The sequence below is a fragment of the Lutra lutra genome, chromosome 8 (assembly GCF_902655055.1).
Source record: "Lutra lutra chromosome 8, mLutLut1.2, whole genome shotgun sequence".
Taxonomy (NCBI): Eukaryota; Metazoa; Chordata; class Mammalia; order Carnivora; family Mustelidae; genus Lutra; species Lutra lutra.
The window spans coordinates 11230451-11248656 of record NC_062285.1 but is presented as its reverse complement, the minus strand read 5'-3'; the positions used below and the strand labels follow the sequence as shown (position 1 = coordinate 11248656).

Below are 18206 nucleotides of genomic sequence, written 5' to 3'. Positions count from 1 at the left end.
GTGTAAGGTGGCATCTCATTGTTGTTTTGATTTGAATTTCCCTGATGGCTAGTGAAGTTGAGTATTTTTTCATGTGTCTGTTAGCCATTTGGATGTCTTCTTTGCAGAAGTGTCTGTTCATGTCTTCTGCCCATTTCTTGACTGGATTGTTTGTTTTTTGGGTGTTGAATTTGAGAAGTTCTTTTATAGATCTAGGAAATCAGCCCTTTATCCAAAATGTCATTTGCAAAGATCTTCTCCCATTCTGTGGATTGCCTCTTAGTTTTGTTGACTGTTTCCTTTGCTGTGCAAAAACTTATCTTGGTGGAAGTCCCAAAAGTTCATTTTGCTTCTGTCTCCCCTACCTTTAGAGAGGCATCTTGAAAGAAGTTCTGGCCAGGGTCAAAGAGGTTACTGCCTATGTTCTCCTCTAGGATTTTGGTGGATTCCTGTCTCATGTTGAGGTCTTTCATCCATTTTATCCTTGTGTATGGTTTAAGAGAATGTCCTAGTTTCATTCTTCTGCATGTGGTTGTAGAGTTTTCCCAGCACCATTTATTGAAGAAAATATCTTTTTTCCATTGGATGTTCTTTCTTGCTTTGTCGAAGATTAGTTGATCGTAGAGTCCATTTCTGGGCTCTCTATTCTGTTCTATTGATATGTGTGTCTGTTTTTGTGCAAATACCATGCTGTCTTGATGACTATGGCTTTGTAATATAGCTTGAAGTCAGGCATTGTGATGCCTCAGTTTTGGTTTTCTTCTTCAACATTCCTTTGGCTATTTGGGTTTTTTTCTGGTTCTACACAGATTTTAGAATTATTTGTTTTAGCTCTGTGAAAAATGTCTATGATATTTTGATACAGATTGTATTGAAAGTGTAAATTGTGCTCTGGGCAGCATAAACATTTTAAGGATGTTTATTCTTCCAATCCATGAGTATAGGATGTGATTTCATCTCCTCAATTCCCTTCAAAAATGTTCTGTAGTTTCTAGAGTATAGATCCTTTGCCTCTTTGGTTAGGCTTATTCCTAGGTATATCGTGGTTTTTGGAGCTGTTGTAAATGCAATTCTAATTATGGAACATTATTAAGATAAATAAGACATCCAAATCTAGATACATAAGAGCATACCTGCAGTAAACAACAAAAAAAAATGTTTTTTTTCCCATAAAATCTTTAAAGTAACCAAAAATTGTGGGAAAAAGGAGCAGAGTGGGGAACAGATTATGTTCAAAGGAGAAACAGGTAGACACCTGATTTCTAAAGAGCAATTATGAAAGACAAAGGGCAGTGGAATGACATTTTTCATATGATTAAAGAAAATAACTATTCACCTAGGATTCTCTATGCAGTGAAATTGTATATCAAGAGGAAGAGGAAATAAAGACATTTACTTATTTTTAAAAAATTTTTATTCATTTGTAAGAGAGTGAGAGAAGAGGAGAGAAAGAGGGAGCACAAGTGGTGGGGAGGGGTAGACAGAGTGGAAGAAGACTCCGGGCTGAGCAGTGAGCCTGAAGTGGGGCTCGATCCCAGGACCCTGGGATCATGACCTGAGCCAAAGCCAGACATTTAATCAACTGAGCCATCCAGGTGCCCATTAAAGACATTTTTAAATAGAGGTTCATTACCTGGCAGTTCTCACTTATGAAAATTTTAAAGTATGTATATAATGTATGTACCTAAAGTATGTACATAATCCCAAATAGAAATTCTGAGATGTAAGAAAAAAAAACTTAAATATATAGCTCAGTTTAAATGAACACTGAGAGTATCATATACAAGTTATAAAAATAGTTGATTATTTTTTAAAGATACAAGACAGAAAACACAAAGCAACAATACACATAAGTTTGAAGCCAAGTAAATTGAGTTAAATGTATTCAAAATTCCTTGTATTAACATTATCCATGGACAGGAGAAAATCCTCACTAGGATATTAGCATATCAATAGTAGCGGTATATGAAACAAATGAATGAAATCATAACTTAATTCAGTTTCCCTGAGAAATGCAAGGTTGGTTTAACATGAGCACATAATGTAATTCACCACACTGACAAATTATTAAAAAATTTATCTCAATATATGCAAAAGAAACATTCATTTATTCAACATTCATCCATGATAAAACTTAGAAAACTAGTAGTATAAGGGATCTGTTAATATAATTGTAAAATAAAGACCCTCGGTGACCCCATAATAAATGCTCTTTGGTGTTCTCACCTTTTATAATCCTTTTCCCTTAAGTGTAGCCAAGATCTGTGACTTGACTCTAGCCATTAGAACATGGCAACTGTAAAGAAATCTTGCAGATATAATTGTTAATTTCGAGTTAAGTAAGCCTGATTGAAGCAGGTGAAATCCTTAAAAGACGACTGAGCCCTCTCTGCAGGGAAATTCTCCTTACTGGCCTCACGAAGTAAAAAGCCATATTGGAGAGGTCTACCTGGCAAAAAACAAGGAACAGCCTTGCTATAGACTGAATATTTCTGTCCCCCTGGCTCCCAAATTAGTGTGTTAAATCTTAGTGTTCAATGTAATTGTATTTGGAGGTGGAGACTTTGGGAAGTGATTACTCATGAAGGTGGAACCCTCATGAATGGGATTAGTGCCCTCATAAAGGAGTCCTGAGAGAGCTCCCATGGCCCTGTGCAGTACGAAGAAACAGGACGAAGACCACCATCCATGAACCAGGAAGCGGGCACTCAATGGACACTGAATCTGCCAGTGCCTTGAATTTGGACTTCCCAGCCTTCAGAACTGTGAGAAACACTATAATAAGATAGTTTAGCAAGACAGGTGATTCTAAGCTCAATATGAAAAAATAATTTTATTTCTATAACCTAGCAATAGGAAATGAAATTGACTTTTTAAAATAATATTTATTATAGGATCAAAGTATCAAATAACTGGGAATAAATCTAAAAAATATCTGCAAAACCTTTAGAGGAAATTTTTTAAACATTGAGAGTTAATCAATTAAAATAGTATTTGGAAAACTCAGTATTATGAGAGAGAAAACACAGGCAGGGGGAACAGCAGGGAGAGGGAGAAGCAGGCTCCCCAGTGAGCTCAGAGCCCGATGCAAGACTCAATCCCGGAACCCTGGGATCATGACCTGAACCACCCAGGCATCCCTGATCTGAATTTTATCATAAGGAAACATAAGAAAAACCTGCACTGAAAGACATTCTACATTACTGGAATTAACTCTTCAAAAGATTAAAAGTCATGAAAATCCGGGAAAGACTGACTAAGGAACTGTTCAAAACTGAAAGAGACTAAGAGACACAACATTGGAATTAAATACATGGCTCTGAACAGGACCTTCCTTGCTGTAAAGGATATTACAGACAAGTGACAAAACTTAAGAAGAGCATGAGGACTAAATGATAGAATGTATAGGGTGCTTAGGTGACTCAGTGGGTTAAGCAACTGCCTTGGGCTCACGTCATGATCCCAGGGTCATGGGATGGTGTTCTGTATCAGTCTTTGTTTTCAGCAGGGAGCTTGCTTCTCCATCTCCCTTTGCCTGCCACTCTGCCTACTTGTGCTCTCACTGTCTCTCTCTCTCTGTGTCAAATAAATAAATAAAATCTTTAAAAAATATATAGTTGACACGGTTTGAATGGGTGCAGCTACATGCAGATTTTTTCAATAAATACATGACAGTACTGTCAGTGTATTTTCTCTTCCTTATGATTTTAATAACATTTTCTTTTCTAGCTTACTTTATTGTAAAAATATAATATGGAATACATATAACATACAAAACACAGGTTAGTTAACTGTTTTTGTACACGTAAGTTTCCTGGTCAACAGCAGATTATTAGTACTCAAGTGCCTGGGGAGTCAAAAGTTATTCACATATTTCTGACTGCAAAGGGTCAGTGCCCTTAACCCCTGCATTATTCAAGGTCAACTGTATTAGAATTAATTGTCTGATTGTCAAGGTGGTACAGTAGTTATGTGGAATGTACTGACTTGTAGGATATAAATGCTATGGGAATCAGGCATAATTTAACAATTGTCTTGCAAATGGTTCTGTGGTAAAAGTTTTTTTTTTTCTTCTAATTTTAAGTCTGTTCTCAAAAAGTAAATAAAAAATAAACAGAAAAGGTGAAAAGCCTTAGGCAAATCTTATTTCACATTGAGGGAAGAGCTATGCATCAGTATTTAAAATTAAAATTATACATAAGCTTTATAGCACTATAAAAATTAGAATACATGCAAACATTGACAATAAACTTAGCAGCAATATATCAAAATTTCTAAATCTAGGTTCATATGTAGTAATAAAAATTGGAAAGTACCCAAAAGTTATCAATTAACATGACTGAAGTATTCATGAAAACTTGGTTGGTTGGGTGCTGTTTAGAAAGCTGGTATATGGGCAGTCTGAAGCATGTAAAACCCAATAAGGCTGATTTCCATATAAAAAAATCTGCTTAAAAGTTAATTAGCTACCAAGAAACATAGCTTAAAATATTATTATAAACTTTTATTACACACATGATCCAAAAATATTTTCCTTTAAGAAAGATTTTTTGCATATCATCCATTTAATAGGAAACAATTAAAATGTTGTATAAACATCCAGTAAATAAATTTTTACTATTTATCTTTCAGATGCTATACTTTTTCTTCAGAAACTCTGAGTACTCTCTGTATGCTTTCTGTACATCATCACAATTTATATGTCTTTCAAAAGTAGATTCTAAAGAGGTGGCCCCACCAGATGAGCCTGATTCAAATTCAGCAGCAACTGAAAAGAAAAAGAATTACAGTCTTTATCTAAAATACTTCATTCTTAACTAAAAGCTAGTAAAAAAAAAAGTTGAAGCCTTATGAGTGTTATGAAGAATGAAAAACATCTAATACAACTACAATATAAAATACAAGATTACTTTTAAATATATTTTGCTCAAGGTTGCCCACTGAGGTAATTGCTATTGTGGATAAATATCAGAGCTTCTGTTTTTCTCATTACAAGATGATAACAGAGCCCACCCATGAACAATCATATAGGACAGACTGAAAAATCAAACAGGCAATTTTCAGAGTTGAACATAAGAACGCACAGAAGGAAAATCCTAGTTTTCTATCAATATTGTCTGCTTTTTGGTGGAGGGGATACGTAAGCTGATACCTGAAGGACAGGGAAGAAGCGTGCCAGGTAGAGGGAAGACACAAATACAAAGAACATACACAGAGAGTGAGAAAGAACACTTGCGGAATTGCAAGTAGTCGACGCTGAAGAGGAGCGAGAGCAAAGCCGCAGAGTAGGGTAAATGTTAGCAATAGAGAAAGCTGAAAAATCTGGCAAGAACCAAACTGATTTGGGTGTTTTTATTCCATGTACAGAGCTTGGAATTTTACCCAATGGCAAAAGGTAAATCAATGACAAAATCAACGACTGGAGATTTAAATGTCACCTGTCAAGTGACAGCTATTTGAACTATAATTGCTTAACTAAGTATCACCTAAGACAAGACTGCTTTTTTTCTTTTTTTTTTTTTTAATTTTGGTTTTATATCATTAGCAGAAACAAGGATTTGAGAAAGCCCGCATATTCAGGTTGACAGTTCCAGAGGGATGGCAGAAGTGAAGGAAATTACAGCTTGAAATAACAGCTAAATAGACATTTGGAGATTTTTTTTAAAAAGTCTGAAAAACGATGACTAAATGAGGAATAAGTATGTTCCTCATTATGTTTATGTTTACAATTTTATTAGATATATATTAAAAATTTTAGCATAGTACCTATTATCCAAACAATGGAAAGCAATGCCATTTACCATTCATAGTTTATTTCAGAAATCAATAACCATCTTAGTTCAGAAATTTGGCAACATACCTTTTTCTAGTTCTCTAGTTATATTTTTTTCCAACTCCTGCTGCATCTGAAATAAGTCAAATATTATTCATGATGTTCAAGTTAAACAAGAGACATTATTGTAGGAATTATATATAGCTTATGAAATGTGAACTTAAAATAACACTATTAGAGACTAAAACTAAGTTAGGGATTGCTTAAATAGAAAGATAATCACATAAATAAAATAAATCCCTACTTATTTTAATCTTAGGTAACAAGAAATACATGTAACACTATTTAGATAAATCTGATAAAAAGTACAATTAATATTGGTCTATTAAATATACATAATTTCTGGAAGAAGAGGAATATGGCAGAGGCATAGAGGACCATAGTTTTGTCCAGTCCCTGGAATTCAGCTAGATAGCTTTCAAATCATTCTCAACACCTGTGAACTCAACCTGAGATTTAAGAAAAGAACTCTTATAATTCTACAAATAGAAAAGTGACCATGTTCTGCAAGGTAGGAGGTGTGGCATGGAGAAATGAATCCAAGGTGCTATATGGGAAGATAAACTGTTAGGGGGGCATAAACTGCCTATCAGAAAGTGATATAGCAGTGGTGTGCAAACTGGAACTTTTATAAGTCTAATCTGGTGAGAGACATCCCTGCTTGAAAAGCACTCAGGTGGAGAAGTAGGTTGGAATCCTAGGTAGAACTGCCTGATCTCAGGATCCCCGGGGTCACAGAAAGAATGGGGTGCCTGCGTATGGGAGAGTTCCCAGGTGTTTCAGCAGGGAAGCCAGCTGCAATCAAAGAGCAGAGAAGGGGCTTTCAGCTCAGTGTTGCCATTAACCACAAACCCCAGCCCGTTGGGTAGCCGCTCTCAGAGCAGGGGCCAAACATGCAGAAAAACCAGGGCAAGACCTCCTCCCTCCTCCCTAGAGGAGTGGCACGAATGCAGCCACAGGAGACTGCAAAGTTTGGAAACTCCAAAGAGGGTTGCATGGCTGAGATAAAAATGCTCAAAGGCTGGGTGTACACAGAGTGCATACAGAAACCAGGGAGACAAGAGTGATTGACAGCTTTTCTGTGAGGGCACACTGAAGAGTGGAGGGTGCCCGCTTTCAGCTCTAGGGCTGGACAGTGGGAAGCTCACATTTTCCTTCTAATCCTCTCAAGTGGTGTGGAAAACCATCAGGGAACAAAAGCCACAAAGAGGAATCTGGAAGCCCTTACTTAGCCTGGCCCCCTGGCAAGGGCAGTGCAATACCACCAGGGCAAAGACCTCTGAGAATTAGTGCAACAGGCCCCTCCCCCAGAAGATCAGCAAGAACTTCCCGCTAAGATCTACTTTAACCAATCACAGGGAACTGCAAAACTCTAGTGCTAGGGGAAAATACTATATAGAACTCATGGTTCTTTAAATTTTAAAGTTTAATTTTCTTTTTCTTTTCCCATTTCAACCAATTTCTCATTTTATCAACTCGGGTTTTTTAAACTTTTTTAATTTTAATTTTTATAGTTACATTCTATCCTTTCATAGTGTTTAACTTTATTTTTGCATATATATATTTTTTTCTTTCTTTACAATTTTGGGATGTAGTTCCCTCTAACAAACAGACCAAAATATATCCAGAATCTAGTGTATTGCTCTGTTCTCATTACCTATCTGATTATATTCTCTCTTTTTAAATTTTTATTTTATTTATTTATTTATTTTGATTCCTGGTCTCTTCTGATTGGCTTCAGATTATATTTCTCTGGGATTGTTGTTGTTATTTTAGTATTTTGTTCTCTCATTTTCTATTCTTCTCTAGACAGAATGGCTAGATGGAAAAACTCACCTGAAATAAGAGAGGTACTACTGACTGTCAGTGACCTAATCAGTATGGATATAACTAAGATGGCAGAATTAGAGTTTAGGATAACAAGTATAAAAATACTAGGTGGGCTTGAACAAAGCACAAAAGACACTGGAGAATCCCATTCTGGAGAAATAAAAGAACAAAAATATACCAAGTTGAAATCAAAAGGTTATTAAGGAGATGCAATAAAAACATGGAGGCTCTACCTCTGGAAACAGTATGGAAGTTCTCCAAGAAGTTAAAAATATGACCCAGTAATTGTACTACAAGGTATTTACCCCAAAGATGCAAACATACTGATCTGAAGGGGCACCTGGACACCAATGCTTATAGAAGCAATCTCCACAATAGACAAACCGTGGAAACAGCCCAAATGTCCATCAACAGATGAATGGATAAAGAAGATGTGGTGTATATATAAATACAATGGAATATTACAAAGCCATCCAAAAGGATGAACTCTTACAATTTACAATGAAGTGGATGGAAACGGAGGGTACTATACTGAGAGGAATAAGTCAATCACAGAAAGACAATTATCATATTGTTTCATACATATGGGGAATATAAGAAACAGTGCATAGAATCATAGGGGAAGGGAGGGAAAACTAAATGGAAGAAATCAAAGAGGGAGACAAATCATGAGAGACTCTTAACTATAGGAAGCAAACAGATGTTTGCTGAAGGGGAGTGGGATGGGGGTAGGGGTAATTGGGTGATGGGCATGAAGGAGGGCATGTGATGTGTAAAGCACTGGGTATTATATACTACTGATGGTTAACTTTAAACACTATATCTGAAACTGATATATCATATATCAGCTAATTGAATAGAAATTTTTAAAAATTCATCACATACATAATGGGTAATGGAGAAATAAAACCCTACTTATCTTTTACAGACTTACTGAGCTATAATTAACTAATAAATATTAACTATTTCAAGTTTTAAAAGTTGGAGGCTCTAACTGCTAGGATAAATGACACAGAAAGGAGAAGTAGTGACATAGAAGACAAAATGATGGAGAATAAAGAAGTTGAGAAAAAAAGAGAGATAAACAATTACTGGATCACAAGGGGAGAATTCAAGAGATAAGTGATACCATAAAGCAAAACAATATTAGAATAACTGGGATCCCAGAAGAGGAGGAAAGGGGGTGTGGTAGAAGGTATATCTGAGAAATTATACCAGAGAACCTCCATAATCCGGGGAAGGAAAAAGTCATTCAAATCCAGGAGGCACAGAGAACCCCCTTCAACATCAATAAGAATAGGCCAACACCTTGATATATAGTAGTGAAGTTTGCAAATTTCAGAGACAAAGAGAAAATCCAGAAAGCAGCTCAGGGCATGCCAGAAAGGACTGGCATGGTATAGTCAGGGTGCTAAACCAGAACAATATGCAGCCAAGAATACTTTACCAGCAAGGCTGTCATTCAAAATAGAAGGAGAGATAAAGTTTCCAGGACAAACAGAAACTAAAAAATTTGTGACCACCAAACCAGTCCTGCAAGAAATACTAAAGGGGATCCTTTAAGCAAAGAGAGAGCCCCAAAGTGTTATAGACCAGAAAGGAATAGAGACAATATACAGAAACAATGACATTACAGGTAATACAATGACACTCAATTCATATCTTTCGATAGTTAGCCTGAAAGTGAACGGGCAACATTCCCCAATCAAAAGACACAGGGTATCAGATTGGATAAAAAAGCAAGACCCATCAATATGCTGTCTGCAAGAGACTCATTTTAGATCCAATAACACCTCCAGATTGAAAGTAAGGGGGTGGAAAACCATTTACCGTGCTAATGGACATCAAAAGAAAGCTGGGGTGGCAATCCTTCTATCAGACAAATTAGATTTTAAGCCAAAGGCCGTCATAAGAGATGTGGAAGGACGCTATCATAATTAAAGGGTCTCTCCAAAAAGAAGATCCAACAATTGTCAAGATTTATGCCCCTAACATGGGAGCAGCCAATTACATAAGCCAACTAATAACAAAATTAAAGAAACACATCGAGCATGATTCAATAAACAGTAGGGGACTTTTATACCTCACTCACTGCAATGGACAGGTCATCTAAGCAAAAGATCAACAAGGACACAAGGGCTTTGAATGACACATTGGACCAGATGGACTTCACAGATATATTCAGAGCACTCTATCCCAAAGCCACAGAATACATATTCTTCTCTAGTGCACAGGGAACTTTCTCCAGAAGAGATCACTTACTGGGTCACAAATCCAGTCTCAACCGGTACCAAAAGTTTGGGATCATTCCCTGCATATTTCCAGACCACAGTCCCTTCAAGCTTGAACTCAATCACAAGAGGAAATTTGGGCAAAACTAAAATACATGGACGTTAAAGAGCATCCTACTAAGGAATGAATGGGTCAACCAGGAAATTAACAAACAAGTAAAAGAATTCATGGAAACAAAGGAAAATGAATATACAACCGTTCAAAATCTTTGGGATGCAGCCAAGGCAGTCCTGAAGAGGGAAGTATAGAGCAATACAAGCCTTTCTCAAGAAACAAGAAAGGTCCTAAATACACAACGTAACCCTTCACCTACAGGATCTGGAGAAACAACAGCAAAGAAAGCCTAAATCCATCAGGAAAAGAGAATTAATAATGACCAGAGCAGAAACCAATGAAATAGAAACCAAAAGTACAGTAGAACACAGCAACAAAACTAGGAGCTGGTTCTTTGAAAGAAGTAATAAGATCGATAAACCCCTGGCCAGGCTTTGCAAAAAGAAAAGAGAAAGGACCCAAATTAATAAAATCATGAATGAAAGAAGAGAGATCACAACCAACACCAAGGAAACACAAACGATTTTAAAAATGTATAATGAACAACTATTTGCCAACAAATTAGGCAATCTGGAAGAAATGGTAACAGAAAAACCTGAACAGACACATAACCAGCAAGGAAACTGAAGCAGTCATCAAAAATCTCCCAACAAACAAGACTCCAGGGCCAGATGGCTTCCCTGGAGAGTTCAACCAAACATTTAAAGAGGAATTAATACCTATTCTTCTGAAGCTGTCTCAAAAAATAAAAACGGACGGAAAACTTCCAAACTCTTTCTATGAGGCCAGCATTACCTTGATCCCAAAACCAGACAAAGACCCCAACAAAAAGGAGAATTACAGACCAATACTGCTGATGAACACGGATGCAAAAATTCTCACCAAGATACTAGCCAACAGGATCCAACAGTACATTAAAAGGATTATTCACCGTGACCAAGTGGGATTTGTTCCTGGTCTGCAAGGGTGGTTCAACATCCGCAAATCAATCAGTGTGACACAATACATTAATAAAAGAAAGGACAAGAACCATATGATACTCTCAATAGATGCAGAAAAACCACCTGACAAAGTACAGCATCCCTTCTTGATTAAAACTCTTCATGGTACAGGGATAGAGGGAACATACCTCAATATCATAAAAGCCATCTACAAAAAGCCCACAGTGAGTATCATTTTCAATGGGGAAAAACTGAGAGCTTTACCCCTAAGGTGAGGAACACAGCAGGGATGGCCACTCTCACCACTGTTGTTCAAGTAGTACTAGAAGTCCTAGCCTCAGCAATCAGACAACAAAAAGAAATAAAGGCATCTGAATCAGCAAGAAGTCAAACTCTCACTCTTCACAGATGATGTGATAATCTATGTGGAAAACCCAAAAGACTCCACCCAAAAATTGTTAGAAGTCCTACAGGAATTCAGCAAAGTGGCAGGATATAAAATCAATGCATGGAAATCAGTTGCATTTCTATACACCGACAATGAGATAGAAGAAAGAGTAATTAAGGAGTCAAACCCATTTACAATTGCACCAAAACCCATTAAGATACCTAGGAATAAATCCAAGGTATCTTGGGTATTCTATCCCTTTCAGATAGTACTCTGAAAACTATCTGGCATCAGTACTCTGAAAAGTATAGAACAAGGGATCGGCACTCTGAAAACTATAGAACACTCATGAGAGAAACTGAGGAAGACCCAAAGAAATGGCAAAAACCTTCCATGCTCATAGATTGGAAGAACAAATACTGTTAAAATGTCTATGCTTCCCAGAGCAATCTATACATTCAACGCAATCCCTATCAAAATACCATCAACATTTTTTCAGAGCTGGTACAAATATTCCTAAGATTTGTATGGAAACAGAAAAGACCCCAAATGGCCAAAGGAATGTTGAAAAAGGAAACCAAAGCTGGTGGCATCACAATTCCGGACTTCAAGCTCTATGACAAAGCTGTCATCATCAAGACAGTAGGGTATTGCCATAAAAACTCACACATAGATCAATGGAACAGAATAGAGAGCCCAGAAATGGACCCTCAACTCTATGGTCAACTAATCTGTGACAAAGCAGGAAAGAATGTCCAATGGAACAAAAGACAGTCATTCCAACAAATGGTGTTGGGAAAACTGGACAGCCACAAGCAGAAGAATGAAACTGGACCATCTTCTTACACCACACATAAAAATAAGATTCAAAATGGATGTAAGACCTGAATGTGAGACAGGAACCCATCAAAATCCTAGAAGATAACACAGGTTGTATTCTCTCTGACTTTGGCCAAAACAACTTCTTGCTAGACACTTCTCCAAAGGCAAGGGAAACAAAGACTTCATCAAGATAAAAAGGTTTTGCATAGCAAAGGAAACAACTGACAACACTAAAAGATGACCTACAGAATGGAAAATGGTATTTGCAATTGACATATCAGATAAGGGGCTAGTATCCAAAATCTATAAAGACTTATCAAACTCAACACCGAAGAAGAATCCAGTCAAGAAATGGGTAGAAGAAACGAACAGACATTTCTCCAAAGAAGACACACAAATGGGCAACAGATATGAAAAAATGCTCAACATCACTTGGCATCAGGGAAATAAATACAAATCAAAAGCACAATGAGATATCACCTCACACCTGTCAGAATGGCTAAAATGAAGAAGTCAGGAAACAACAGATGTTGTCAGGCATGCAGAGAAAGCAGAAGCCTCTTACACTGTTGGTGGGAATGTAAACTGGTGCAGCCACTCTGGAAAACAGTATGGTGGTTCCTCAAAGAGCTGAAAATAGAGCTACCCAATGACCCAGCAATTGCACTACTATGGGTTTACCCCAAAGATATAAATATATTGATCCAAAGGGGCACCTGCACCCCAATGTTTATACCAGCAATTTTATTGATTTGTTTATTTGAGACAGAATGAGAGATAGAGAGCACGAGTGGGGGAAGAGGCAGAGGGGGAGGAAACAGCAGACTCCCCATTTAGTGGACAGCCTGAAGTGGGGCTCTATCCCAGGACTGAGGAATCATGAGCTAAGCTGAAGGCAGTCACTTAACCAACTAAGCCACCCAGGAACCCCTTGGTACCCTACATTAGACCCCATTTGGGGCATTTAATGAGAGGGTACCTTTTATGAGAAAGGTCTAGGTAAGAAAATTCTAGATGGGAATACTTGTAATATACAGCTGACCCTTGACCAACATGAGTTTGAATGGTGCAGGTCTACTCTACTTACACATGGACTTTTTTTGAAACTGTATTTTAGTGTATTTTCTCTTATTTTTTCTCAATAACATTTTTTCTAGCTTTCTTGTGAGAATACAGTATATGATACAGGTAATATAAAAAACCTGTGTTAATGAACTATTTATGTTATCAGTAAGGCTTCCAGACACTAGTAGGCTATTAGTAGTTTAGTTTTTTAGATTCCATGCAGAAGTGAAATCATATGGTATATCCCTTTCTCTGTGTTGTTTCACTTAGCATACTAGGTCTACCAATGTTGTCACAAATGGCAAGATCCCATTCTTTTTTATAGCTGAATGAATATTTCATTGTATATGTATCACACATCTTCTTTATCTGTTCATCTATTGATGGACACTGAGGTTGTTTCCCTACTTTGGTTATTGTAAATAATGTTTCAAAAAACATAGGGGTGCATATAACTTTTCAAACTAGTGTTTTCATTTTCTTTGGGTAAATACCCAGTAGTGGAATTACTGAATGGTACTGCATTTCTATTTTTAATTTTTTGAAGGATCATAACACTTTTTGACAATAACATTATATTCAGGCCTTATAAAATTAATAATCTGACAACATTACTAGACAGCCTTGTAAGATTAATAACTCAATACCACTTGATGGGAGAAACTTTTATTGAGCAATTTTATAAAGCATTAATAAATACTATGTAAAATATAAAACACTTTTTTATATGACATGACTTAAGGAATTACCAATGTGATGTTACCTTCTTTTCCCCAAAAGCTTTTCCTAAATATTTACTTCTGTGACCTTTATTTCCAGGTGAGAACTGTGTTTAGATGGTAGAAATAGCTAGAAGTCCACTAATAAGGAGAACGCATTTGCGATTTTATTTATACTTTTCCATTTTTCAAAAAAATAGGAGGGTAAGAAAATTACACACAGAAAAAAAACTTGCAATGTATCAGCAAATTTTAATTCAAAGAATTATTAACGAAGGATTTTCTCATAAATGTTAGTTTTCAAACTATTGCTCATAGAAATCTAAGTCTCCACTGAGACACAGCAGGATTGAGGGACAAGGAAGCCTACAGGTGTAGTCTTATCTCTCCTTTAGCTAAACAGCTCTACTTGTCTCTGTTTTATATAATACAGTTTAATGCAAAAAAAAAAAAAAGATAAGTTCTATTCTCTGGAAAAAGCAGTTTTTCCCCGTAGGTATAAAACTCACTAACTTAATCAAAGTCCCTAATTTTACTTAAGAGACAAAAAGGCCTCAGAGAGATTGTAGTTTGCCTGAGGTCAAAAAACCACCTAGTTGCAGGCCAGGAATGTGTTTTAGTTACTTCCTTATATTCAGGAAAAACATGCATTTTTAGCTAGAACTCAGAGAAAATGAATACATAAAACTTTGTCATGTGGCTCAATAAAGTTAAGGCATTAGGCAGAAAACAGCTTTCTAACTAAACTATACATTTTTACAGTCATGAACAAAAATAAAGGAAGAGAAGTTATCTTAACTTTTCTTAGTAACAGTCAATATACTCAATTTATAAGCACAAATTTTTTTAACTTGAAGGGACAGGGAACTTGAAGGAGAAAATCTTTAGTTGAACCAAAGAACCTGAAACTGAGGAAATTCTTCCTTGAAAGAATTATTCATTTCCTTCAAATAAAACTTGGTTTATCAAAGACAATCAACAAATGAGTTACCTATGTTGTGAGTTATTAATCACAAAATTTAAAACACTGAACAGATTTCTTTTTGCCATCTAGCCTTTCCATTAGCTCACATGTACAAAAGACACGATTAACTTTAATTATAAATTAAATCCACTCAGAAATTATAGGTAAACCTTCATTTCCACGTGAGAACATTTCTCTACCTTCTTCATGACTGGAAAGGAGATTCACCTAATAGGTGAATTTGGGAGAAGGTACTAAGTAGTGCCTACGTGCTTCCAAATCTCTTCTTCGAAAAGCTATGCCTGCCATAGTAACATGAATTGAGGTCTGCTTTCATGTTTGTGGGATGGGCATCAAACATCTCTTCCTTCCATTTATAACTGTGTGTGGAAGTGCCTAATTTGGAGTAAAGTATTAGGAAGTTCACTGTGGCTACATACCTAAGCCACATCCTCCAATTTGTTAGTATGTATTAAAGTCACTAAGCTTATCTCCAGCTGCCTGACTCCTGTGTTCTCAACTCAGAAAAAGAAGAGCAATGTCATCTGCCACCTACTCCACCGCAGTTCCAACAAGAAAAATAATCAGACAATACTTAGAAATGGTTTCTTCTTCCTTGACTTTATACCTAACATTCATTGTTCAAAGTAACATACTTTAAAGAGGGAAAAAGTTGAAAAGAACAATTTCAGAAATATACACAGAAAGTCTAGGAGGAGATAGAGGAATATGTTCCAAATGAAAGAACAATACAACACTTCAGAAAAATAACTAAATGAAACAGAGATAAGTAATCTACCTGATAAAGAGTTCAAAGTAATGGTCATAAAAATGCTCAGCAAACTTGGGAGAAGAATGGATGGATTCAGTGAGAACTTCAACAGAAGGAAAATATAAAGAAGAACCAATCAGAGCTGAAAAATACAATAACTGAAATGAAAAATACACCAGAGAGAATCAACAGCAGATTAAAAGCTGCAGATGAACAGATCAGTGATCTACAGGACAGGGCAGCAGAAGTCATCCAAGCCAAGAAACAAAAAGATAAAAGAATTTTTTAAATAAGCACAGGTTAAGGGACCTCCTAGGATCAAGCCCCACACCAGGCTCCGTGCTCAAGGAGTCTGCTTCTCCCTCTCTCTGTGGCCCTCCCTTCCCATCTGCGTTCTCTCTTGCTTGCTCTCAAAAATAGATTAAAAGAAAGAAAGACAGAAGAAAGAAGGAAAGACAAGGCCATAACTAGAAATAAGAAAATTATGAAAGAAAGTTTTTTATCAGTAAAAGCAAACATACAATAAAAGTAATAGATCAATCACTTTTATAAAGCCAGTATGAATGTTAAAAGACAAAAGTAGTAACAACAATTGTATCTACAGTAATTAGTTAAGGGATACACAAAATAAAAAGATGTAAACTAAGACATCAAATACATAAAACAAGGTGGGGTGGGAAAATGTAGTGTTTTTAAAATGGGTTTGAACTTAAGTAACCATCAACTTAAAATAGACTTCTATATACATGGGATGTTATATATGAACTTCATTATGATCACAAAAATCTATAATATAAAAAAAAGAAAAAGAAAGGCAACAAAGCATAACACTAAAGTCCTCAAATTAGGAGGGAAAAGAGCAAGACAATAAGGAAACCAAATGAAAGAACAAGATTGAGGCCTCATTTACCATGAGTCAATGCTACTTTTGTCTACATTAGTAAGACCATGAATATACCTTCAAAACCATAAACCTATGTACATTGATTGAAATGGATATTTTAATAACAATGATACACAATGGAAACTAGCTGCTACTTAAAGACTCCCTATTATTCCCATCTTAGTCATCAAGTGATGGCAGGGTAGATATATGTGAACTTCATTTTAAAAATTCCAATTGTGGGGCACCTTGGTGGCTCAGTCAGTTAAGGATCTGATCGTGACTTTGGTTCAGGTCATGATCTCAGGATTGTTGAGACTGAGCCCTGCATCAGGCTCTGCACTGAGTATGGAGCCTGCTTACCCTCTGCACCTCACCCCCCACCGCCAGCTTGCACACACACTCTCTCTCCCTCTCTCTCTCTCTCTAAAAAAAGAATGCAGTATTTGCTTGATTTAGCCATTTAGAAAATGCTCTACAATTGCTCAGCAAGACATTTTGTAAAAATTGAAATAGAAGTGTTATAAGTTTTAAAAAATACTCCAAGTAAGAAAATAATTAAGGATGTACTCTCAGGTAAGAAAATGACAACAATTACAACTTAAAAAGAAAAATTAATCTTTTCAGTGTTACAAGTTTATTTAATTCATAAAAAGGACTTATCATGGATTCTTTTAAATAATAAATATTCATATATGATTAAGTGTTTGGATTCTTATTGTTGACTTATACATAGGGGTGGGAAAAATGGGTAACAGCAAACTTTAAAATTGTTATGAACCATTGCCAACCAGGAAATTAGTCAAAGCATCTAAGTATAGATTTCATTCGTGAGCAATAATATTTACTTTCTAAAATCGAATTTAGATGTAGGTTTTCAAGAAATTTAAAATGTGTTAGTTTTGGGGTGCCTGGGTAACTCAGTCAAGTGTCTGACTCTTGTTTTTGGCTCAGGTTATGATCTTAGGGTTGTGAGACTGGGCCCCATGTAGGGTTCCACACTCAGCAGGAAGTCTGCTTGAGAGTCTCACACTCTCTCCCCGTCTTGTACACTCTCTCTGTAAAATAAATAAAATCTTGAAAAAATAATAAATTTGTCAGTTTAGTTATAATTATTGAATAAAGGTAATAATAGGTATCTCTTGAAAGTAAGAGCTCCAGGAACTAAGAAAAAAAAAATCAAAATTTCTGTCTCATTTCTTTATCAGCAAAAATAATTATGACTTTTACTTAGTGTGTATTAGTTAGCTAAGCAACTCAGAATTTTACCAAATTAAAAAAAAAATTATATCAGAAATCTGAAACCCAAGGAAAAAAGATAATATAACTAACCTTGGTCAAGAAAGTCCCGATGTCCTTACTTGAACGCCATGAGTTTGAGGTAGGAATCACCATGTTTTCTCTTAGAGCAACATTTCTATTGAATAGTGAACTATTATTAACATTTCTACCATAAGGCAGATCAAGGGCTGGCCTCATATTAATAGTGTCAAGCAAAGTTTGCTTCTGTTGCTTCTCCACCAGAAGTTTGGTACTGGTCTCTGCCAGCCTCTCACTAGTCCTGTTCAGATTACAAAACACAATGCTTAGTATTTCATTTCTCCCCAAATCAGTCCAAAATTACTTGCATTTTTTTAAGTTTCCATAATAGTAAACAGAATGTG

At 36.2% G+C, this 18206-nt stretch overlaps 1 protein-coding gene across 7 annotated transcripts in view; it reads right to left on the bottom strand.

Annotated features, from left to right (window-relative positions):
* Positions 1-4498: 4498 nt before the first annotated feature.
* Positions 4499-18206, bottom strand: part of ANKRD26 (ankyrin repeat domain containing 26) — a 140555-nt gene continuing 126847 nt past the window's right edge. For all 7 annotated transcript variants that reach the window (XM_047743306.1, XM_047743302.1, XM_047743307.1 and 4 more), the window contains 3 exons: positions 17875-18103; positions 5840-5885; positions 4499-4747 (listed from right to left, as the gene is read on the bottom strand). In XM_047743306.1, coding sequence (XP_047599262.1) covers positions 4608-4747; positions 5840-5885; positions 17875-18103 — 415 coding nt within the window. In that variant the 3' untranslated portion in view covers positions 4499-4607. The remainder of the gene's footprint in view (positions 4748-5839; positions 5886-17874; positions 18104-18206) is intronic.